We start from the raw sequence: 27287 nt of genomic DNA, 5'->3' as shown, positions 1-27287 counted from the left end.
AGTATACCGGTACATATCTTCTCTCAATCACATTGTCATCATACAGGATTCAGGCTGAGATAGTATACCGGTATACTTTCTCAGCCTGAATCCTGTATGATGGCAGTGTGAATTAGAGAAGATATGTACCGGTATACTATCTCAGCCTGAATCCTGTATGATGACAATGCGATTGAGAGACATCCACACTGTCATCATACAGGATTCAGGCTGAGATAGTATACCGGTACATATCTTCTCTAAATCACATTGTCATCATACAGGATTCAGGCTGAGATAGTATACCGGTACATATCTTCTCTAATTCACACTGTCATCATACAGGATTCAGGCTGAGATAGTATACCGGTACATATCTTCTCTCAATCATATTGTCATCATACCCGATTCAGGCTCTGATAGTATACCGGTACACATCTTCTCTCAATCGCATTGTCATCATACAGGATTCAGGCTGAGATAGTATACCGGTACATATCTTCTCTCATTCACATTGTCATCATACAGGATTCAGGCTGAGATAGTATACCGGTACATATCTTCTCTAATTCACATTATCATCATACAGGATTCAGGCTGAGATAGTATACCGGTACATATCTTCTCTAATTCACACTGTCATCATACAGGATTCAGGCTGAGATAGTATACCGGTACATATCTTCTCTCAGTCACATTGTCATCATACAGGATTCAGGCTGAGATAGTATCCCGGTACATATCTTCTCCTAGATATCTTCCAGAACAAATAAAAGAATATCTCAGAGTATATAAGTTCAACATAAATGGTATGAAAGAAGAAGTAGCATCATGAAAACATAGGATTCAGGCTGAGATAGTATACCGGTACATATCTTCTCTCAATCACACTGTCATCATACAGGATTCAGGCTGAGATAGTATACCGGTACATATCTTCTCTCAATCACATTGTCATCATACAGGATTCAGGCTGAGATAGTATACCGGTACATATCTTCTCTCAATCACATTGTCATCATACAGGATTCAGGCTGAGATAGTATACCGGTACATATCTTCTCTCAATCACATTGTCATCATACAGGATTCAGGCTGAGATAGTATACCGGTACATATCTTCTCTCAATCATATTGTCATCATACAGGATTCAGGCTGAGATAGTATACCGGTACATATCTTCTCTAATTCACACTGTCATCATACAGGATTCAGGCTGAGATAGTATACCGGTACATATCTTCTCTCAATCATATTGTCATCATACCCGATTCAGGCTGAGATAGTATACCGGTACATATCTTCTCTCAGTCACATTGTCATCATACAGGATTCAGGCTGAGATAGTATACCGGTACATATCTTCTCTCAATCACACTGTCATCATACAGGATTCAGGCTGAGATAGTATACCGGTACATATCTTCTCTCAGTCACATTGTCATCATACAGGATTCAGGCTGAGATAGTATACCGGTACATATCTTCTCTCAATCACATTGTCATCATACAGGATTCAGGCTGAGATAGTATACCGGTACATATCTTCTCTAATTCACACTGTCATCATACAGGATTCAGGCTGAGCATATCTTCTCTAATTCACACTGTCATCATACAGGATTCAGGCTGAGATAGTATACCGGTACATATCTTCTCTCAGTCACATTGTCATCATACAGGATTCAGGCTGAGATAGTATACCGGTACATATCTTCTCTCAATCATATTGTCATCATACAGGATTCAGGCTGAGATAGTATACCAGTACACATCTTCTCTCAATCTCATTATCATCATACAGGATTCAGGCTGCGATTAGTATACCGGTACACATCTTCTCTCAATCTCATTGTCATCATACAGGATTCAGGCTGAGATAGTATACCGGTACACATCTTCTCTCAATCTCATTATCATCATACCGGTAATGTAGGTGTATCCGTACATCATCACTGCACATTAACTTGTTCATTAAATGCAAGTTCTATACACATTATCAATTTGCATGCAGTCACATCCGTCTATTGAGTTGTGTATGTTTATTCCAAAAATGTAAAAGCCAGTTGAAGACAAAATCAATGCAAATTGTCAACCACTCCAAACAGGCTATACAGAGCCCAAGAACTTGTATAAGCGTTGTCAAAATATTTTCCTGCACACATTACCAAAAAAACAAAATTTCTTCTGTAAAAAATATATTGTTATCAAAATAAATACTAGTACATCAACCGCCAGCTACATATACCTGTTCCACTTTACACCCACATAAATCATTATATATTCAAGTTCCTGACCTCCCTTCCAGAACAACATCTTATAATTTACGTCATCAGGGTCCTGACCTGAACACCTTACATGTCATTGAAAGGTTTATTTTTAGACTGCCTATTTTGAATATTCATCAAGTTTACTCAAATATGCAAATATAATATTTAGTATTGGTCATAACCCTGAATATCAATGTCCCTGTGTCTCTGTAATCCAAACTTTATTATTTCTAACTTCAAAACGTGTTAAACAGAGGAATTTGTATATTTCTAACCATGATATAAGTACATCATTGAGTTTGTATTCAAATATATTTCAATATATTACTGATGTCTGCTTACAATTACTACGACAGAGCTCATTAACTAGCATATTACTTCTAGCAAAATGTATAAAAACTTGCATATCAAAGCAATCTGCAAAACCAAAACAGAAATTCCATGTCTAACTCTATCATCAATGGAGAGTTGCATCTAGGGTTATTTGTGGCTACATCACGTACCGGTAGGAGTGCACATAAAAATATTTTTGCTTTTGTGATTAATCAGCCAGGCAGAATATACATTTACAACTTGCATGATTTTAGGCTGGTGAATTTCTCTTTTTATCAGCATTCAAACCCAACCGAGTTGCATACTCACACAATACTGGTCAATATACTTTACATAAAAGAATACATTTATTTAAAGAAATTGAGTATTGCCATGAGTGCAGCGGAACCACATACTTCTATATCATGTAACTTTCCACTCATGATTTGTCTATCATTGACTTTGTTATAACTGTACACACTTGCAACCAACCCATCAAGCACTTGTACATATCCTCTGGTGGTGATTGGTTTTATCTATGACATAATTTCTCCTATTTCAGGTCCCAGCTGGAAACTCTGTACATGTGATCATTTAATTGCTGGTTAACTATCCGTCACCCTACATAAAGTCTTGTAGCAGCTGCAAAGTTTTTATCTAATGATTTGTTAAATTCTGAATGGCATCTGGCACTTTTGAGTGAAACTAACATTTGCAAAATACAGCTCCAGGGTGTGATGTCTCTAGACTGTCATTTGCATCTCACCTGTGTGTGTTCCTGTTTGTTTCTTTGCAAAAACAGCCTTAAGTTACAATTACTGACTTTGGCCAGGTACTTCAAGTCATGCATTACTCTTCTAGTGTTCATACATGTTTTCCCTAGTGACAAAGACAATCATGCTGAGATTTGAAGATGAATTGGAACTTGCAAAATCCCTATTCCACAGTTTAATGGTTATTACTATGACTACAATTCATTTATTAACTTCTGTCCAACAATTCTCCATGAAGTGACATACATCAATCTAAAACAAGATCAGCACTTTCAACGGGCAGGCTAATTCAGTTTGGTGAAGACAGGCTATATATGGGTGTGAAGTCTTGAACTGTGGCTATGACTACAGAATAGGAATTATTCAAAATCAATCACAAAATTGACAAAACTTTGATGATTAATTCATACAGCTACTAAATTAAAGTATTGCATATTTAATAGCATTGACAGATCTGATAATTCAAAGTATCTCAATTATTCTTCCTTGTGAAAGAATGTGCACCTTTGTATCAAGCTATATCAAAATATCTGAGGCTTTCAAATATTTTATGACAATTTCATTCACAGGACAATTAAAAGACTAAGGGTTAAACAATACAGAAACAACAAATTTAAAATTACCATATATCCCATGGTACCATATGAGACACATTCTCTGATTGGCTATCTCAAATGTACACGAAAGTTTATTTGATAATAACACTTTTGTGAGGATTTGACAAATTTGAAACCAATTTCCAGTTGCTATTTTGATTTTAGAATTTTTTCGATGACATTCTGATGTCAATATGTCTTCTGCACCATCACATCCTTCAGTAAAACATTGGATGAAAAAATAGACAGAAACAAATTTTTGTCAAGAGTTGTACAGTACATGTACGCCTACATTTGTAACACAGTTAAATTAATTACATGTCCCATAATGTAGTATCCTTGAATCTAGATAACCAAACAGAAATTGAGGTCTGGAGTAACTGCTTTCAGTACTATTTTGAGATACATGTAATAATTGCTGCAAAATATTTAAAGAATTTTCGTGACACAGAGAGTACACTGTTTCACTTCCAACTTTCCATCATTGATTGATAAACACAGCAAACACTGTTACATATCCCTGAAATCAGCATAGACATGCACACATTACTGACCACAACCATGTCACATTTCACAATTGTAATGGTACAAATGGCCTTTCATCAATAGTTCAACATAATGACCCAAATAGAACATATTGCTCATATTTTGAAAAAAAAAACCTGTCATCATCATTACATCATTATAGAAAATACAAACAGTAGAGAGCCATCTGTTGTGGTGATAATTTTTCACCAATCTTACCATTGGACTCTATAGAGGGATACTATTTCTTGAAAGAACACAAAACCTGGGCATCCACTGAACATTACTTGATATCAACAGGCAATGATACCATTGTCATATCACATTGAATTACTTATTCCATGAGTGTGAATCGAATTTAAATTTTTTCATTAATTATTTACCTCAAACGCTAGTACACGTATGTGACTGCCCTATACTGATAGCTGTATTGGATGGATCATATTGTCAACAAAAAAATATTCATCCAGTTTCATACATGTATGTACAGCATTACATTCCAATCCAATTACAAAAGGACTACTGCAAACTGACAATGCTGAAGAATTAATGTCCTTAGTTAGCAAACACTACAGGCTTTGTGTGTATTGTCAACGAAGCTATACCGGATCCACAATGTTCACATCCAGGAATTTTAAGGTCAGACCCAACAATAGATCCTGAATGGCTGATAGGATTTCAATTGATTTTGATGTAACCTTCTGTAACATTACACACCATGAACAGGACATGCCTGATTGTCCACATACCATGATATGTAGGTTTGACTGAACGGTATAAACTTATAGTCTTTGAACACATATACAATGTAGACTCACTAAAATGACAAGCTGACTTTGTGTGTTTCTTTGATTTTAAATTGCAGTGCATTTCAATGGCAGACACTACATGTGCTTCTACTTAATGTCAGATACTGCAGTGCTTCCATTTCCATGTCATATAACTGTCATATGACATTGAAATGGAAGTACTGCAGTATCTGACATTAAAGTGGAAATATTTAGCAGAACATATTTATAAACAAATCTCACGATAGCCTACAATTTCAATGGTAAGGTATCCATGACAACCATAAGAAATTTCAAGTACACATGTACACTCCATGTACATTGAAGCTTCAATGCCAGTATGATAATAATGTTCAATGTCAAAACCGTTAAAAATACACCCACAATGATTCTGACACCCTGCAAATAAAGACAAAATGAAAAATAACAAATATTGAAAATTACAACACATGTAAAATGTTCAAATTAATTTATTAAGTTATATCACATTGACAATTCTACCTACAGTAACGTTTAATGATTCTATTAATACATTTTTTGGATAGAACTTCTACTGGAATGACAATGCACTATCTGCTGACAAATTTCATGACAAAGCCTGTTTTTCTGCAATCACTAATCTGTAAGACAGTACTGCCATATTGTGATGTGACAGGTTATGCCATGGCAGTTTGTCAACTGTCTAAATTATCTGAACAAAATCACCAAGGATACAACAGGCAAAAATATAAAAATAGCGTCAATGACACTGTAGCTCCCATCCTGGACTATTTAGTGTTTGTTCTCTGGTCAGATATTTGAACATGTGTGAAAGGGATAAAGTGCATGAAGTGAAAATACTTAAATGAAATGTACTGGAGACAGTGAAATATGTTTAATGTAATTATTCAGAATATAAAATGGAAAAAATACAGAATTAGATATATCGAATACTGTGATACAACCATTAACTCAACAAGTCATTTACAATGACATAGTCCCCACTTGTAATAGGAGTATTAGTCTTGATGGGGCAGGAAAATGTGGTCATTAAGAAGTATCACTGGAGTGTATATGTTGAGATCTATGGGCACATAGGTCTATGTTGTTGTTCCCAATTTGAAACACATGAGGCATGTCTAAGTTATGGTTCTAAATCGGGAAAAAGATCAGACCTCTAGCAGTATTGGCCAGCCAAGAAATACATATGTGCATTATAAATGAGGTACAAGATGTGACATCTTAAGGTCTAATATCCTATCAAAATTGGAGGGTATAGAACTTGTGGTTACTGAAATATGCATATATATGTATAATCAAGGTCAAAGGTCATCGAGGTCACATGACATTTTGAAAAAAAAATTATATTGCTAATTAATCCCTATATGCCAAAAAATCAGATCTCTAGCTCTATTCGCTTGCCCAGAATTAGATATGTACATAATTAATGAGGTAAAGCGTGTGTTGTCATAAGGTCTCCCATCCTACTAAATACAAAGGACATAGCACTTGTGGTTACTTATTTATTGACATAAACATATATTTTAGGTAAAAGGTCATCGAGGTCACATGACATTTAATCAAAAAATTTCTCTCCTATAGTTATCCCGATATACCAAAAATCAGACATCCAGCTCTATTGGCTCGCTCAGAATGAGATATGCGCATAATTATTGAGGTACAGTATGTGGCGTCATAAGGTGTCCTATCATACCAAACATGAAGGGTGTAGCACTTGTGGTTACCGAGTTATGGAAAATATGTTATTTGAGGTCAAAGGTCACCGAGGTCACGTGACATTTTGTCAAAAAAATTGTTTTGCTAAGTTATCCCTATATACCAAAACTCAGACCTCTAGCTCTATTGGCTCGCTCAAAATTAGATATGTGCATAAATAATGAGGTACAATATGTGGCGTCATAAGGTGTCCCATCATACCATACATGAAGGCTGTAGCACTTGTGGTTACTGAGTTATGGACAAATATGTATATTTGAGGTCAAAGGTCACCGAGGTTACGTGACATTTTGTCAAAAAAATTGTATTGCTAAGTTATCCCTATATACCAAAAATCAGACCTCTAGCTCTATTGGCTCGCTCAAAATTAGATATGCACATAATTAATGAGGTACAATATGTGGCGTCATAAGGTGTCCCATCATACCATACATGAAGGCTGTAGCACTTGTGGTTACTGAGTTATGGACAAATATGTATTTTTGAGGTCAAAGGTCACCGAGGTCACGTGACATTTTGTCAAAAAAATTGTATTGCTAAGTTATCCCTATATACCAAAAATCAGACCTCTAGCTCTATTGGATCGCTCAAAATTAGATATGCGCATAATTAATGAGGTACAATATGTGGCGTCATAAGGTGTCCCACCACACCATACATGAAGGCTGTAGCACTTGTTGTTACTGAGTTATGGACAAATATGTATATTTGAGGTCAAAGGTCACCGAGGTCATGTGACATTTTGTCAAAAAAATTGTATTGCTAAGTTATCCCTATATACCAAAACTCAGACCTCTAGCTCTATTGGCTCGCTCAAAATTAGATATGCGCATAATTAATGAGGTACAATATGTGGCGTCATAAGGTGTCCCATCATACCATACATGAAGGCTGTAGCACTTGTGGTTACTGAGTTATGGACAAATATGTATATTTGAGGTCAAAGGTCACCGAGGTTACGTGACATTTTGTCAAAAAAATTGTATTGCTAAGTTATCCCTATATACCAAAAATCAGACCTCTAGCTCTATTGGCTCGGTCAAAATTAGATATGCACATAATTAATGAGGTACAATATGTGGCGTCATAAGGTGTCCCATCATACCATACATGAAGGCTGTAGCACTTGTGGTTACTGAGTTATGGACAAATATGTATTTTTGAGGTCAAAGGTCACCGAGGTCACATGACATTTTGTCAAAAAAATTGTATTGCTAAGTTATCCCTATATACCAAAAATCAGACCTCTAGCTCTATTGGATCGCTCAAAATTAGATATGCGCATAATTAATGAGGTACAATATGTGGCGTCATAAGGTGTCCCATCATACCATACATGAAGGCTGTAGCACTTGTTGTTACTGAGTTATGGACAAATATGTATATTCGAGGTCAAAGGTCACCGAGGTCACGTGACATTTTGTCAAAAAAATTGTTTTGCTAAGTTATCCCTATATACCAAAAATCAGACCTCTAGCTCTATTGGCTCGCTCAAAATTAGATATGCGCATAATTAATGAGGTACAATATGTGGCGTCATAAGGTGTCCCATCATACCATACATGAAGGCTGTAGCACTTGTGGTTACTGAGTTATGGACAAATATGTATATTTGAGGTCAAAGGTCACCGAGGTCACGTGACATTTTGTCAAAAAAATTGTTTTGCTAAGTTATCCCTATATACTGAAAATCAGCTCTATTGGCTCGCTCAAAATTAGATGTGCGCATAATTAATGAGGTACAATATGTGGCGTCATAAGGTGTCCCATCATATCATACATGAAGGCTGTAGCACTTGTGGTTACTGATTTATGGACAAATATGTATATTTGAGGTCAAAGGTCACCAAGGTCACGTGACATTTTGTCAAAAAAATTGTTTTGCTAAGTTATCCCTATATACCAAAAATCAGACCTCTAGCTCTATTGGCTCGCTCAAAATTAGATATGTGCATAATTAATGAGGTACAATATGTGGCGTCACAAGCTGTCCCATCATACCATATATGAAGGGTGGTAGCACTTGTGGTTACTGAGTTATGGACAAATATGTATATTTGAGATCAAAGGTCATCAAGGTCACATGACATTTTGTCAAAATATCCGAGATATCTGCGTGAACGGATGGACTCACGGATGGACGAACAGACGGACATGACCCAATCTATAAGCTCACTGGACTTCATCCGTGGGGACTAAAAATTGTGTCACTGCATCCTTTTTGCAATATGAATACGATGAGAAACTAAATTTTTATTTTTCGTGGCCTTATACATGGGAGTTTATGGAGATCTGCCTTATACATGGGAGTCTATGGACGTGTAAACTAAAAATATGCAAATTTCACCACGATTTGCCCAAATTTGGGAAAGGTCACTCCTATGCACTTCCATACCAAGTTTCAAATCAATCGGACTTGTGGTTTCAGAGCAGGAGATTTTTTGACCAAAAATGGGAGAAAATTACAAAAAAATCATGAAAAATAGCAAGTCCAAGATACTGACCCAAGATGTGCACAATCATTTCATGTCAGCCAAAAGTACTTACATGCTAATTTTTCATGTAATCTGCTCAGTGGTTTATTGAGTTTTTTTCAATTTTGACTGTTTTTACATTTTTTCACTTAATTTGCATATTTTTGGCAATGACAACTTCATTTGAAGAAAATCTCATCTACAGCCCATCATCCATGTACACACCAAATATCAAGATGAAATGTACAGCGGTTTTGGAGTTTTTGATGTTGACGGACAGACATACAGACATACAGACATACAGACATACAGACACACAGACATACAGACATACAGACATACAGACATACATACATACAGACATTTCCCTAGCCTATAAGAATAGCTTCCATTGCCATATATACATATGGCTATGGGAGCTAAAAATAGCGTCAATGACACTGTAGCTCCCATCCTGGACTATTTAGTGTTTGTTCTCTGGTCAGATATTTGAACATGTGTGAAAGGGATAAAGTGCATGAAGTGAAAATACTTAAATGTAATGTACTGGAGACAGTGAAATATGTTTAATGTATTTATTCAGAATATAAAATGGAAAAACTACAGAATTAGAAATATCGAATACTGTGATACAACCATTAACTCAACAAGTCATTTACAATGACATAGTCCCCACTTGTAATAGGAGTATTAGTCTTGATGGGGCAGGAAAATGTGGTCATTAAGAAGTATCACTGGAGTGTATATGTTGAGATCTATGGGCACATAGGTCTATGTCGTTGTTCCAAATTTGAAACACATGAGGCATGTCTAAGTTATGGTTCTAAATCGGGAAAAAAGATCAGACCTCTAGCAGTATTGGCCAGCCAAGAAATACATATGCGCATTATAAATGAGGTACAAGATGTGACATCTTAAGGTCTAATATCCTATCAAAATTGGAGGGTATAGAACTTGTGGTTACTGAAATATGCATATATATGTATAATCAAGGTCAAAGGTCATCCAGGTCACATGACATTTTGAAAAAAAAAATTATATTGCTAATTAATCCCTATATGCCAAAAAATCAGATCTCTAGCTCTATTCGCTTGCCCAGAATTAGATGTGTACATAATTAATGAGCTAAAGCGTGTGTTGTCATAAGGTCTCCCATCCTACTAAATACAAAGGACATAGCACTTGTGGTTACTTATTTATTGACAAAACATATATTTTAGGTAAAAGGTCATCGAGGTCACATGACATTTGGTCAAAAAATTTCTCTCCTATAGTTATCCCTATATACCAAAAATCAGACATCCAGCTCTATTGGCTCTCTCAGAATGAGATATGCGCATAATTATTGAGGTACAGTATGTGGCGTCATAAGGTGTCCAATCATACCAAACATGAAGGGTGTAGCACTTGTGGTTACAGAGTTATGGAAAAATATGTATATTTGAGGTCAAAGGTCACCGAGGCACTTGACATTTTGTCAAAAAAATTGTTTTGCTAAGTTATCCCTATATACCAAAAATCAGACATCTAGCTCTATTGGCTCGCTCAAAATTAGATATGCGCATAATTAATGAGGTACAGTATGTGGCGTCATAAGGTGTCCCATCATACCATACATGAAGGCTGTAGCACTTGTGGTTACTGAGTTATGGACAAATATGTATATTTGAGGTCAAAGGTCACCGAGGTCACGTGACATTTTGTCAAAAAAATGTTTTGCTAAGTTATCCCTATATACCAAAAATCAGACCTCTAGCTCTATTGGCTCGCTCAAAATTAGATATGCACATAATTAATGAGGTACAATATGTGGCGTCATAAGGTGTCCCATCATACCATACATGAAGCCTGTAGCACTTGTGGTTACTGAGTTATGGACAAATATGTATATTTGAGGTCAAAGGTCACCGAGGTCACGTGACATTTTGTCAAAAAAATTGTATTGCTAAGTTATCCCTATATACCAAAAATCAGACCTCTAGCTCTATTGGCTCGCTCAAAATTAGATATGTGCATAATTAATGAGGTACAAATCCGAGATATATGCGTGAACGGATGGACTCACGGATGGACGAACAGACGGACATGACCCAATCTATAAGCTCACTGGACTTCATCCGTGGGGACTAAAAATTGTGTCACTGCATCCTTTTTGCAATATGAATACGATGAGAAACTAAATTTTTATTTTTCGTGGCCTTATACATGGGAGTCTATGGAGATCTGCCTTATACATGGGAGTCTATGGACGTGTAAACTAAAAATATGGAAATTTCACCACGATTTGCCCAAATTTGGGAAAGGTCACTCCTATGCACTTCCATACCAAGTTTCAAATCAATCGGACTTGTGGTTTCAGAGCAGGAGATTTTTTGACCAAAAATGGGAGAAAATTACAAAAAAATTCATGAAAAATAGCAAGTCCAAGATACTGTCCCAAGATGTGCACAATCATTTCATGTCAGCCCAAAGTACTTACATGCTAATTTTTCATGTAATCTGCTCAGTGGTTATTGAGTTTTTTCAATTTTGACTGTTTTTACATTTTTTCACTTAATTTGCATATTTTTGGCAATGACAACTTTATTTGAACAAAATCTCATCTACAGCCCATCATCCATGTACACACCAAATATCAAGATGAAATGTACAGCGGTTTTGGAGTTTTTGATGTTGACGGACAGACATACAGACATACAGACATACAGACACACAGACATACAGACATACATACATACAGACATTTCCCTAGCCTATAAGAATAGCTTCCCTTGCCATATATACATATGGCTATGGGAGCTAATAAGTGCTTTTCAATCAGGCTTGCATTCTTTTTTACTATTTTTACCATCACATTCCTTCCACTATGAACAACTGATAATTTCAGAGATAAGCTCTTCAATAAAATCAAGCTGATGCACATTCCTGTTTGAAAAACATGATTTTTATGATCATGATCTGACCTTTGCTTTTCATATTTATATTAAAATTGTGTTGTGTCTGAACTTTGAACTTTCCCTTCACTCTTTATCTTCAGTATCAAGTTGCTGTCGTGGTAACCACTTGTATATTACATCTTTACTCATTGTAGAGAACAGAATCAGTCAACCATCTATGAAGAGTTTGTTGATGTGTGAAAAGTACTGTGAGAGCAGAGCATCTTGTCCTTTGTGAAAAACATCGTGGAAGTGAAACATTTTGTACTTTGTGAAAAACAATGGAAGCAGAGCATCCTGTACTCTTAATAATGACACTACGTTTTGTACACTGTAATAATTGGCAGAAGTTGGTGACGAGGGGCCACGTTTCACGCAAGTAACATTTTACAGTATTTAAGAAACGCTGCCATTGCCAGGATTGACATATTGCACTGAAATGCTGGCTAAGTGAATATTACAGGTCACTCTTTGGTTATATGAATTATTTGTGATCTATTAAAATGCTCCTTATCTTCCTCAGAATTCAATAGATTACATAGCATTTTCACCGCAATCCAAACATTCTCAATCTCATTTCTGAAGTGATATCATTACACTGACTGAACCATTTAGGAATGTCAACCTGCATACATACATTTATTGGCACATGTAGTGTATCAATAAATGCATGTAGCAAAGATGTAGAGGTACTTGGTATACCTTGAGGGTGTTTCAGTTTTTATTATCAGCATTACAATTCTAAGTTTGACAATATCTGGTCAAAACAATGAACCTCCAAATGCATGATATAGGATGACAAATGTAACCCTCCTTAATTTTTTCCATATGGAATCAGTTACACATGTTTGATTAACCAAACTCTGGTTGACTGTTTGTACACTTGTTTTACATAGTGTTGATGAGTATAGGTACATGCAGTTTTGGTCAATGCCGGATCTGATCCACTGACTGTATGGACAAATTCCAATAACATGGGCTAACTTTAGGTTACGCCAGAGATGTACCATACCCTTGGTAATTGCAACTTAGAAATTTCAGGGGAAAACTGAAAAGCTACAGGTCTAAAAATTGAATAGTTTGATTGCAAAGTGATAGACAAGCATCAACAATGCACTATTCTCCCCCCAAAAATAAGAATGCGAAAAACATAGTTTAAGGTGCAGTTACATATAAAAACACAGTGAAATGGTTTATTCAGATCATATGAACTCAGAGAACAGTTTAAAAGGATTCCTTCACATAACTTTAGCACTCATCTTTGTTTGTGAAATGACACTGCTTGATCACGTACTACTTGGCACCATGACTGTCTATTTCCAGGTGTGTTTTATAGTTCTTAGATCTCAATGCTGAACAGATCCAGCCTCAATGAAAAGCTGAGTGGAGCTGAGCTCTGTGAATCGGGTGATGGGTTTTTTAAAGTAAAGACACTCAGTAGAGTGTAGGGATAATCATTAATTTTAAAAAGATTTGGCAGGCATTGTAATGGCCATGTCTTTGCCTTGATGACAACGCTACATAACTGCCACACTTCTACATGCAATGTATTCACATGAATGACAGAGATGAAATCTGTCTATAGATCTTGAAGTTAGGCTTTTAATGCAGTCCCTGTATTGTGTTGCTTAAAAGCAATGAGAAATTGAACATGCAAACAGTATGGCACATCCAATTACCTGTGAAAGAACTACTTAAAAACTTGTAGCAAGACTGACAATATCTATCAAGAAACACGCCACTTTACTGATTCCAAGTGGATAATGCTTTCAGACTACTTGTCGAGCAGATTGAACAAAATTTGAGCCATTCAGTTGTCATGGCATTATAGAAGCCAATCCTTTATCTTTTGGGTTTTTTCCCTTCAAAATCATCAACATTTTGGAGTGACATTTACAAATTCAACAAGTCATCGTTGATGACACAGTCCCCACTTGTTAATGGGTACTTTGATTACATGTCCTAAGAGGATAGAGTCCTCTTCATTAATTGAGACATGCCCAAGTTTTGGCTAAGGACACGAAAAAATTGTAACAAAATGGCTGCCATGCAGCCATATTGGATCATATCAAGAAACAAATTGACAAACATATGTATGACATAGGTTAATGTCCTTGTACCAACTTTGAATAAAATCGGTTAAGATATGCCTTAGAGTATTATGGCCCTCGACAGGAAAAAATCGTAATAAAATGCCCGCAAGGCAGCCATATTGGATCGTATCACATAACAAATTGACATGCATATGTATGACATTAGTCAATCTCCTTGTACCAACTTTGAATAAAATCCGTTGAAACATGTCTGAGTTATTGCTCTGTACATGAAAATATCGTAATAAAATGGCTGCCTAGCGGTCATATTGGATCGTATCACATAACAAATTGAAGTACATATGTAAGACATAGGTCAATGTCCTTGTACCAACTTTGAATAAAATCGGTTGAGATTTGCCTGAGTTATGCCTCTGCATATGAAAAAATCGTAATAAAATGGCCACACAGCAGCCATATTGGATTGTATCACAAAACAAATTGACATGCATATCTATGACATTGGTCAATGTCCTTGTACCAACTTTGAATAAAATCGGTTAAAACATGTCTGAGTTATGGCACTGTATATGAAAATATTGTAATAAAATGGCCGCCTGGCGGCCATATTGGATCGTATCACAAAACAAAATGACGTGCATATCTATGACATTGGTCAATGTCCTTGTACCAACTTTGAATAAAATCGGTTGCAACATGTCTGAGATCTGGCTCTGTACATGAAAAAATCGTAATAAAATGGCCGCTGGCAGCCATATTGGATCGTATCAGTAAACAAATGACGTGCATATCTATGACATTGGTCAATGTCCTTGTACCAACTTTCAATAAAATCGGTTGAAACATGTCTGAGTTATGGCTCTGTACATGAAAAAATCGTAATAAAATGGCCGCCAGGCGGCCATATTGGATCGTATCAGTAAACAAAATGACGTGCATATCTATGACATTGGTCAATGTCATCGTACCAACTTTGAATAAAATCGGTTGAAACATGTCTGAGTTATGGCTCTGTACATGAAAAAATCGTAATAAAATGGCCGCCTGGCGGCCATATTGGATCGTATCACAAAACAAATCGACGTGCATCTGTATGACATATGAAGTAATCCTTGTACCAAGTTTGAATGAAATTGCTTCTTGCATCTCTGAGATATCTGCGTGAACGGACGGACGCACGCACACACGCACGCACGCACGCACGGACGCACACACGCACGGACATGACCAAACCTATAAGTCCCCCCGGACGGTGTCCGTGGGGACTAAAAACAACTTTCTCACGGCAAGCAGCGCTACCTAACATCTACAACATGACACTATCTCCATTCTGCAGCATGCCAATAGCATGTTAGGTGTTTTTAAAGCACCACTAGCTATACCTTTTAGCATTACTTCAATGATTTTACTTTCAAACTAAAATAAATTTGTGAGAATGTACTAATTTAGGTGTGTGTATACACTTATTATTAATTTCCAGCTGGAACTCTTTGTGCAATTTTGAACAAGATGAAGATTACACTTCGATTAAATGCTTGCCCAAACATTAAAATCGTAGCCAATGAAAAAACCCGCAAAAACCATGCATACTGTGCATATCTGCACTGAAATCTTCACATAAACTGCACAGAGTACATGTATTTGTAGTCTGATGTAATACATAGGGGTGAATGTTTGCAACTCTGACACTGTATGTTGTTTCCTTTAATACCAATTTTTGAAAATGGCAGAAAATCAAAATGACTGTTAAAATTTGAATTTACTCGTCAAATGTTTCTACTAAGGAATGGTTTCCTAATGCAGTAAAAGCCCATATCCCTTCAGAGGGTAGAATTCAGAGATATTTTGAGGTCAACAAATTTCAAGAGTTACAGCTAGTGGGGCTTTAATGTTACCTAACTTGACATTGTGGCTGGTGCTACATTTGTGTAAAAATGACATCAAAGTACTGGTATATGCACAGGATGGTAAACCACACAGGATTTGAAGAAATAACAAAATGCTGACCTTGCATGCAGGCATTATGACAATACTAAATTACTAATTCACCTGGTAAGAGAAATCTGGGCAATCAGATGGATTTTGATACCTGGCACATGTATCTTCTTTCAGTGTATGTGATTGTGAAGGCTACAGTTTTCCTAATAAAGCAGCTGAAGAAATGATATACCTATGATGGAGAAGACGTGTTTTCACCCACACACATTTTTAACAAGCATACCAGGTATTACATTAGGATTGTACAGAGTTGAAAGTTTTTTGTGCGTGGGTTGAAACCCTGTAATTAGTCAACAGAGAACATTTACAACATCAGTACCTGTATATCATATTTCCGTTTAATGATGACAAACTCCCCTACCATTCTATTGACATTTAGTTTTGTTTTCTTCCTTGTACACATGTATGTCATGTTGATACATGTGCCATTGTGTTCACATTGTGTGTACATGTACCGTATACAGATATGTTTGAGTATAAAGAAAAAATATATAAGCATATTGCTGTTGCTGTACATGTAAGTTTGTCTCAAATATATAATTTACTCATATTTTTTTTATCTATAGATTTCTCAGAATGTACACATTAGCTTTAGTACACAGATCAAATCCAATCCACACATACATGTACCGACTGGCTGTCTGACATATACAATCACTTCCCCCTGGTCCAAATATTAATTTTTCTGAGAAGTGCACAATACAATGAAGACACAACTTGCGTCATAAAAACAGATAAAACCTCCAGCAATAAGCTCACATCCCACACTAAATCCAATATACCAATTGCCATAGTAACACATCTATCACATCAGATGATGATCCAGTATTTTCCTGACCTTTGTGCAGGCTGTCACTCTCTATTTATATCTCCTTCTGAAGAAAAAAACAACTTTTCACATTTCTGATTGTAAACACACTCTGAAGGTCAAATAACCATGGCAACCACAACCATCTCATGTGTCTACAAATAAGTAATGATATATAAAATAAGAATTACATCATAGGGATGATTATAATAGTTTGAGGTTAATTATTTTTAAAATTTTTATGTATATCACCAAACAATATGACATACACTGATGTCACAGTCTCTGAGTCTGCATCCCTATTCAAACAACATGACAACATGACATTACTTATATCAACAGACAAAGACTGGCATTTTAATTAATAATGGTTTACAGTCAAATAAACTACTGCTATTTCTGTCTTACTTCTTCATGAAAGAATGCAATTATTATTTCCTTCCAACTTCTTGACCAAGATCCTTTCTGAAAACACACAACAAACACACAGATATCCATGATATCCATACCAATACATCCAGGTCAGTAACTGACACATAAAACAAAAACTTCCATAAAACCAAGATGCCCTTATGGCATGAATTTAATACTCAAATCACAAAATGTTTAAAATAATTTCTAACAATTACGTATGACCACTTTATCTTTGTGTACAGCAAACTGAAAATGCAAATGAACATCAGAAATTTGTCGAAAGTGTAAAGTGAATCCAAGATGACAGAAATTCTTCAGAGGAGTTTATAGTCACACATGACTGAACATAACTCTATGAACATCTGTTTTGTTTGCCTGGCAGTCAACATCCATTGTTCCATTCACATAATAACCTTCCCTTGGACATGTTATCCAATACCACGAGGAAATAACACAGAGTACTGTCTCAAATTGACAATCATCGATATAAACCATATTGTTGTATTTTGGATCCTCCAAATTGTAGAGAAGTGTTATGCATGTCAGCATTGGGAGCTCCATACCAGCATTTACGGTGACAGTCTAGTCTGTACACCAGAAAGGTACATGTACATGTATACATACAGAGACTGGGAGATGGTGACTATACTATCATTGGTAATGTAAGTGTATCAACTGAAAATTCTGGATAAGAACAATTTAGGACTTATCAGTTTTTCATTTTCAAAGGGAAGAAGGATTATTCCAAAGAATCTAAAAACTGGCAGCAGGGAAAGCCACTACATGTAAAACCATGAATAATGTTGTGTCACTATAGTATAATAACCACATGGTTTTTGTATAATATAAACCTTTAAATAGTTTTAAAATGACAATTTCTTTTGAAGACTAAAACCTACAAACTACAGTTCTTGATCAGTACTAGAGACAGTTTACAATTCTCATTGAAAATTTATGATTTGATGATTGCCTTGGGAAAGATAGCAGGAAACATGTGAAAGACTCTAAAATTGATTTGCATTATTCATGATATCATAATGTGAATGAAACTGAATGTAAATTGTAAAATGACACTATTTACTTGCAACTCTTTGTCAACTTGATTTTTATTTGACTTTCTAAACACCTGAACATTTGCAAAAGTTGTAACAATAAACCCTTTCAAAAAAGAATAATTGGTTGGCAAATATACATGTAGTCCTAACTTACAATCTTGTTAATAAAGTCTTTGTTCTGTCCTGTGTAATTCTTTTCAAACTACGATAAGTCTGTCTGTGAATTTACAAATAATCATCAAAGGTTGGCTGGATGAAGACTAAGGCTGCATGTACAGTACCGTAGGTGTCAGGTACCATGGGAAAAGTGACACCATCACTGTGAGTCACACTGCATTGGTTGTAATGCTACAATGTAGATATGAAAACCAATAAATGAGTATGCACTGACCAGTTACAATCTAACTCAACCAATCAATGACCTCAAAGGACCTTAAACACACTGATCATCTTCTAATATTGTGCAGCCAAATTGATATCTTAACTTTACATTTCATTGCTTTATTATAATAGCAGCTTTCATCAATGTTACTGTCTCAAGGGTCATAAGATTTGATCTTATTTCAGGTAAGATATTCTAGATAACTTTCATTGCTATTCAAAACTACCCCACTGTTATGTACACACATTCAAATTTCTAAGAAATTACAAAAATAGAAAAAACTCTGCCGGCATGGCACAGAATATCAGCGCGTCACATCTTTAATCCTATTCCTAGGAAAAGACTCACTGAAAATGGCATTACAACATAGACCTTACATGTACATGTTAAACTATTTGCAATGTGACGCATTACGATTTATTTTCTTGTCATTTTTCTCCTTCCCTGTCTTATATGTTTTGAGTTTTATGGCTATATATTGTAATTATTATTATTATTATTATTATTATTTACCGTTCTGTATCAACAGACTATATAGTAGTGTAATTAAGTTATTACTTATCATATAATCAACCTTAGAGATTTATCTGAAGGCATTTTGAAACCACAGAACAGGAGGTTATCAAGTTTCACATATTCTATCTTTCTACAGCGAAGTATGGTGAAAAATCTACAGCATTCGGGCGATACATTAGACCCTAACAAGAACCATGAGAAAAGCATTCTTTCGGTTGCAAAAAGATGATGTTAAGATCTTCAAGTAGAACCATAGACCCTACAGAAAAACTAGGCTCTATGGTAGAACAATTTACCTCTTTTTCTTTTATGCAATATTATAAAAAATTTCAAAATCATCCCTAGTATCTGAAGGATACTATCAATCTTGTTAAAAGAAAAAGAAATTCAGAACAATGGACTGTTTTATACTTTGACTTTTGCCAAGCTGACCTGACCTTATGCTGACCTGACCTCATTTGTTTGAACAATCTGAGGAAGAACTCAGCTAATTATAGTGTATGTCCTCAGGCAACAGGAAATGAACTTTTTGCTTTGATGTCCCACACATGTTCATGATATTGCCAGTCAGACATTTATGAACAGACAGACTACAACAACGTTCTATTTTGGGACCTGGGTAGCAGCTCAGCATTCTTGTAGGAAAACACTTTTTTAAACCAAAACACTTTTCGGAAGACAAATCATTGACTGATAGCAGTAACCTGAATCAAGATTATATCTCAGTATTTTTGAAAATTGTAGATAATTTTAGCAGCAATCAGCACTTTTTACTATTATATACATGTAGTTAAATGTAAAATGTAGGTTGTCGTTTCAATGTCATGTATTTTTCTCATGAACTGTACACTGTGCTGAGATGTTAGAAAGTTTGAATTCTTTCAATTACAAAATTGTTTTACATTGCGCATTGCTCACACATTTCATTCATCAATCTTTCAATTTGTTAAATTTAATATTCATTTTCATTCATTGCTAATATTTAAATTTGTCATACGCCAAATGTAAACAATAGTAACCATATCTTACAAACAGGCTGAGGAAGAAATCATTTTCTGTGTCAAAGAATACTAACTGTAAAACAGCAGAAATTTAAAATTCTGAGATCACTTTACAATGGCTAATCCATACATGTACACTTTGTTCATTGAGATTTATTCTGGATAACCAAAGAGATATTTTGTTTATTTTCAGTATATGCGTACAATAGATTAAGACATTTATCTTACGTGGATGAGAATGTATGACTTTCAAACTTGATACCAATGTTAAATTATGTCAGTGTTACATAATTTTTATGGTATCCACTGTCTTGTTAAATGCTGTGCTTTACATTGCCCGAAGCAAACATTTTGTTTCAAATTCACTGACTTGGATCAAAGGTCTCCAGTTTCATGAACATAACAGTCATGTCAAAGTTTGTTAACATATACATGTACATGTACATTTCATGGCACATCACATAGTCAGACATAGTATGCACAATCATGGAACTAGACTAATTGAAACTCACTAATAGATTACAAGTAACTCCGTTCTGTACATGATGCAAGTCAAAGCCAAAATGTTGCACATTTGAATGATTCTATTAAATTCAACTTGAAATTTCAGAATTGTTTGAAAATTACCAATTTCAAGATATTGGGTTTTCTGGCCTGCATCATAAATCAATAGATGTCAGACCAGGATCTTTCTGTTGTTAGTTTGAACTTGAAGTTATATACATCTATTTTTCATGTGCTCATCAAAACACAAGAAAAAGTTGAGTTTGCCAAATATGACTCTGGCAGTAATTGGGATGTGGCATTTGGATCAAGGTTTTAGACATTTGCTCAAAACTTTATTCAGAAATGTGAGTGATATCTTGCAAAATCAATTTTCAGTATTTTATTCAAATCTGTTATTAATTTGTTTAATAATAACAAATCTCTGTATGTTTGCAAGTGTGTAGCTATTTGCCAGTGTACATGTTCTCAAATAAATATTACCGGTATTGTATTGTAATGATTCATGTACACGCGGCCAAGCCAAATACTTCATGCATACATCATTGTTGTATACACCAATGAGACCTTGATAATTTGTGGAGAAAGGAATGCTTCTACCTGTATAATGATCTATCACTACGTTACTTTAAGAGGCGCGGTTAACTCAGTGGGTTAATACATGCACTGGTGAACAAATGAATCAACTTTTAATCATCATGGCAAGAATCAATCAGTATAGACTATATGTAGCATTACCTATAGACCGTTTATATCCACAGCATTGGCTAAAGACTTTTTATATCTACAGCTACTATGTGGCAATAGACAAGATATCCACAGCATTGGCTAGACTGTAGATATCCACAGCATTGGCTACAGACTGTTTATATATCCACAGCATTGGCTATAGACTGTATATAGCCACAGCATTGGCTATAGACTTTATATATCCGGATCGGCTGTAGACTGTTTATATATCCACAGCATTGGCTATAGACTGTTTATATATCCACAGCATTGGCTATAGACTGTTTATATATCCTCAGCATTGGCTATAGACTTTATATATCCACAGCATTGGCTATAGACTGTTTATATATCCTCAGCATTGGCTATAGACTTTATATATCCACAGTATTGGCTATAGACTTTATATATCCACAGCATCGGCTATAGACTGTTTATATATCCACAGCATCGGCTATAGATTGTTTATATATCCACAGCATTGGCTATAGACTGTTTATATATCCACAGCATTGGCTATAGACTTTATATATCCACAGCATTGACTGTAGACTGTTTATATATACACGGCATTGGCTAGACTGTAGATATCCACAGCATTGGCTATAGACTGTTTATATATCCACAGCATTGGCTATAGACTGTTTATATATCCACAGCATTGACTGTAGACTGTTTATATATCCACGGCACTGGCTATAGACTGTTTATATATCCACAGCATTGGCTGTAGACTGTTTGTATCCAAAGCATTGGCTATAGACTGTTTATGTTCATACCATTGGTTGTAGACTGTGTCCATACCATTGGCTATAAATAGAATGCTTGACATGTTGTGTTGCACTCATAAAACACTCTGGGTGAGTGACCAGTCAATAAAAGGTCTTTCAAATCACATTTCTCCAAAGTTTCCCCTTGGTAAACAATACTTAGACTGACAAATGCTTCGGCACTGATTTCCAATCCATGGTAAAGCTGTTCATGAAAGTGACAGGGTCTTGAAGAGAGATTTACTGTGACAAATACATCCACATTACATATGAATGCATTGACAGTCAGCTAACGTAAACCCTATCTCAGTGTACAGTACTTTACGATGAGAAATTCATGGAGGACTTCATAACCATGATACTTGGTACCAATAATACAACTTAACACTTATTGACATTAAATATTTATCAGTGGAATACAGGGATAATTTTACCAAAAGGATATCAAAGCTTTGCAGCATTCAGAAGTGTAAGTTTTTCATCTACAACATAAGTTAAGTTAAACCATAAATATGATTTTTGATAGTCTATGTGTTAAATATTCAACTATTTGTACATAAAACTATCATGGAGAGTACTAGTATCAGAGACATGACATCAGAGTCTATATACTTCACTCAATTAAAATTTGCAGACGATGAACGAAGGCTCTTGATAATACTGTCACAGCAGATATGTGTGTGTGTGTGTATTCCCCACACCATCAGTAATGTGTGTGTGTGTGTATTCCCCACACCATCAGTAATGTGTGTGTGTGTGTGTATTCCCCACACCATCAGTAATGTGTGTGTGTGTATGTATTCCCCACACCATCAGTAATGTGTGTGTGAGTATGTATTCCCCACACCATCAGTAATGTGCAGAGACAATAAACAATAACATGACAAAGAACATAACAAAATTTTAATGACACCAAATAAATTGTGGCACCCACTTCACTAAAGTTCACTTCAAATTTCTTTCCAGATGAATCGGCCTGATGCACACATTCCACACATACATGTAATTGGAGTCGTAATGATCAGCTTGCGCATCAAGTACAGTCCATCACATTCCATTTCAAATGTCAAGTCCTGGTGCAATGAGCAGCGACTCTCACTTCAAATACCATCCACTCACACCAATGACAAGAAGGTTTATTCATTTCTTTTTTCCAACCCTTCATTTGGAACTAATTCCATTTATCTTGACAAAGTGATGTCATTTCAATGCTAGGAGAACCCAGCACTACAGTTTAAACTGAAGGCATGTGTCCTCACTCTGCTATGGGCCAATATTTCTTAGTAAGTGTTCATTCAGCTGCTCTGAATGGAATTTGTCTCAGTACCCTGTACTCCAACATACCCTTTACTTCTGTTTATTGGCTTTATGCCATACCGCAATACCCCACACCAATTCATATGCCATACCACATTACCCCACACCAATATGCTTCATGCCATACCGCAATACCCCACACCATGCCTTATGCAATACCGCAATATCCCACACCAATATGCTGAATTTTTACCATTCACTCAATTGCAACTTCTATGTTTTCACTGTTTCCTACATTCCTAACTTCAAATTCTTTTCTTAGCCATTTCTTGTGTTTTAAATCTTTTCAAATGCAACATACTAGTTTATAATCATATCCAATATTGGTTTATCACTTGTTCAGTATTTTTTACATATAAAAGTCAGATCCTGCAGAGATTTAACATCACTTTATTTGAGTCTGATTGTTGACAGACTTTAATCATTCTCAGTTTCAAGCTGTACCAAGGCCAAAGCTGACTGGTATGGTTTCCATGGTAACTGACCCATGGAGTAAGAGATACTGTGGTGAAAGGAGAGGTGATATACTACAGCCTTTGAAGTAAAGACCATTTCATGATCAGATAGTGTGCATTAAAAGATTGCACAACAGCTATTTGCATACTGCATTTATAGTCAAGTTTCAAACTATTGTTTGGTACCTGTTTTAGTTTCCTCCAGTGCCCTATTTCTCAACGATACAGACGAGGGTACTTATTGTGATTTCTACTGGCTCTGTTTACTAAACCACAAACTGTCTATATTACATGCTGGTTTTACATTTCCAAGGTCCTTGTCGTTTTTTTCTCATGACAGCTAATCAATATACAGCTACTGTAAGCTAGTTCAATTTTGTCATCACAAATAGCAAGCCCCAGGCAATACATACTCCAAAACACGGAACATAACTTCTTAGAGTTACTTTATTTTTCTTCCTTGAAGAAATTTATATTTTACTACGGTTGATTTCACTAAAATCTTTTCTAACAAGAATTAATTTTCATCAAATTCAAACTTTCAAGCAAAGACATAAAAATGTCATTTAAAAGTCAGTGACCTGACCTCTCATAAATTCACAGTTATGTTTGCATTTTTTTACTGTACGTATTTCAATTTGTAATAACAACTTTCCGCCGTATGAACTCATTTCAATCAAATTTCGTGTACTTTTTTAAAAAGGATGTCTTCGTGATTGACTTTTACTTTTCGCAGCCTTATACTATAGAGGCATACAAGGGTTTTAGTTGTTTTTATGGAGAAGGAGTCGGACGTAGATCTCACGAAGAGCGATTAGAATTTCGACACCGTAATTTGAATCCACACCTTAGCATTTACATGCATTTTCAGAGTCTTTCAAAGTGTTTGGTTCCAAGCAGAGTGAGTTAAACAAGCCGCAAAGGGTACACAAATTCAGTATGCGTCGTAACTAATCAGTAAGCGTGAACTAAAACCAGTATTTGCTTCCTGATCGACCCGACCACCTATGGCCTCAGTCCCACGTCCTCGTGTCACGTCGTCAACCGGTGACCGTCTAAATTTGGCAAATGGTGTTTGTACAACATTTGCAGATGTCTATTGATAAGATTTGATAAGTTCTTAAACTAACTTACCTACTGCCGGAGCGTCATACGAGTCTCCAAGGAGTATTTCAGGCGCAGAATATGCTAAACTTCCACACGACGTTTCCAATTTCTCGCCGGGTAGAAATTTATTACTAAACCCGAAGTCGGTCAGTTTTACTATCTTTTGCTGTTTAAAAAATACTACATTTTCCGGTTTCAGATCACGGTGCACAACGTGAAGCTTGTGACAATATGAAATTGCACGTATTATTTGACGGAAATAAGTCCTTGATGTATCTTCATCCAAACCCTGTTCGTGTTTCATGATATAATCGTACATGTCCCCTCCGTCGCCAAGTTCTAGTATCAAATAGAGTTTGGTTTGCGTGTCTATTACTTCGTATAACCTCACGACATGGGGATGCTGGACAAGTTTCATACATCGTACTTCCTGGAATAGATGAGCCTTTGACACTTCATCCAATTTGGTTTTGTCGATCACTTTAACAGCTACCTTTTCGCCGGTAAATACATGTCGAGCTAGTTTGACAATCGCGAAGTGACCCCGGCCCAGTGTTTCTTCAAGATCATAGAGACCGGCGATTTTACCATCATAATTACTTCGGCGACCAAGATCGCTCATCGTGGAATTAATGTATACTTCTCCTCAATCTGTATGGCATGGATATTGTACCCTGAAGTCCAGTTCCGTCGAGAAAGGGTGTGAAAATGAATGGAATACTTGTGTCTGACCTTACACTAAGCCTGTTTGGTGTTCATTTCCAGTAAAGGACAACACTGATCACAGAAACAAATGTCTGCGCACAGCCTACGCGCAGAGCGGTATTCTGACAATTATTTGTAACAATTCCTACCATTGGCTCCTTCAAAATAAATAATTACCATCTTAAAATAGCATCAAATAGAAATTACGTTAACATCGACTGATACGTGACGTCAATCGACGTCGGTCAAAAATTTAAATCAGACGTCATCACCGAGGACACGGAAGGACATGACGGGCGTATCATTTTAGAGTACAGTATCATCAGAAAACCGACATTGCAATTGTTCTAAAATCTGAAAGCATTTCTCAGATATCTGAAATGGGTGGAAGTTGTTCCGCCAAGTGTTGCGTAGCTCACTAAATGAAGCAGATTTTACAATTTAGCAGATTTCCTTCTTTGGACAATCAATGTTTCTCAGTCATGGAAGTTGACGGACGAAAGCTTTACAACTTTAATACAAAGTTTAAGAATTGTAACGAACGTGTATCTTTTGGTCAGGTTTAACAGCTTGTCCTGTAGCTTCCCATGTGTAAATATTTTTCAGAAAGACCCATTATTTATTTATTTATTTATTTATTTATTTATTTATTTATTTATTTATTTATTTACTTACTTATTCATTTATTTATTTATATAACAGGCACGTAGCGATTCAGTTTTCAATGCCCTCAAGTAAGGAGAATCCAGATTCTCTCAAACTAAGTCTATGCATGATGAATTTCTGAACAAACATTGAGTCCACGGTCTTGCAGAGCATTATTGAGCTTTCCATATATATATTATAATATATATTATATATATATATATATATATATATATTATATTATATATATATATATATATATATATATATATATATATATAATTTATTTATTATTCATTTATTTATTCATTTATTTATTTTGGCCTACTTTCCATGGAACTCTAAGATTTAATTAGCACAATCTAGTCTTTCTCAAGTTACGAAAGGTGTTTACAAAGTCATAGAATAGTTGACACAATCAAAATTATATAAAAGGATAGTACTATCGACCGCATGA

At 35.7% G+C, this 27287-nt stretch overlaps 1 protein-coding gene across 2 annotated transcripts in view; it reads right to left on the bottom strand.

Moving 5' to 3' along the window:
* Positions 1 to 26264, bottom strand: part of LOC139117958 (SNF-related serine/threonine-protein kinase-like) — a 59625-nt gene extending 33361 nt beyond the window's left edge. The window contains exon 1 of one of the 2 annotated variants that reach the window (XM_070681212.1): positions 25508 to 26264. In XM_070681212.1, the coding sequence (XP_070537313.1) occupies positions 25508 to 26102 (595 nt within the window). In that variant the 5' untranslated portion in view covers positions 26103 to 26264. The remainder of the gene's footprint in view (positions 1 to 25507) is intronic. The other variant, XM_070681211.1, reaches the window with a different exon arrangement.
* Between the last annotated feature and the right edge of the window lie 1023 nt (positions 26265 to 27287).

Source organism: Ptychodera flava, chromosome 18 (assembly GCF_041260155.1).
Source record: "Ptychodera flava strain L36383 chromosome 18, AS_Pfla_20210202, whole genome shotgun sequence".
NCBI lineage: Eukaryota > Metazoa > Hemichordata > Enteropneusta > Ptychoderidae > Ptychodera > Ptychodera flava.
The sequence above is the reverse complement of the archived record's forward strand: the minus strand, read 5'-3'. Positions and strand labels throughout refer to the sequence as shown.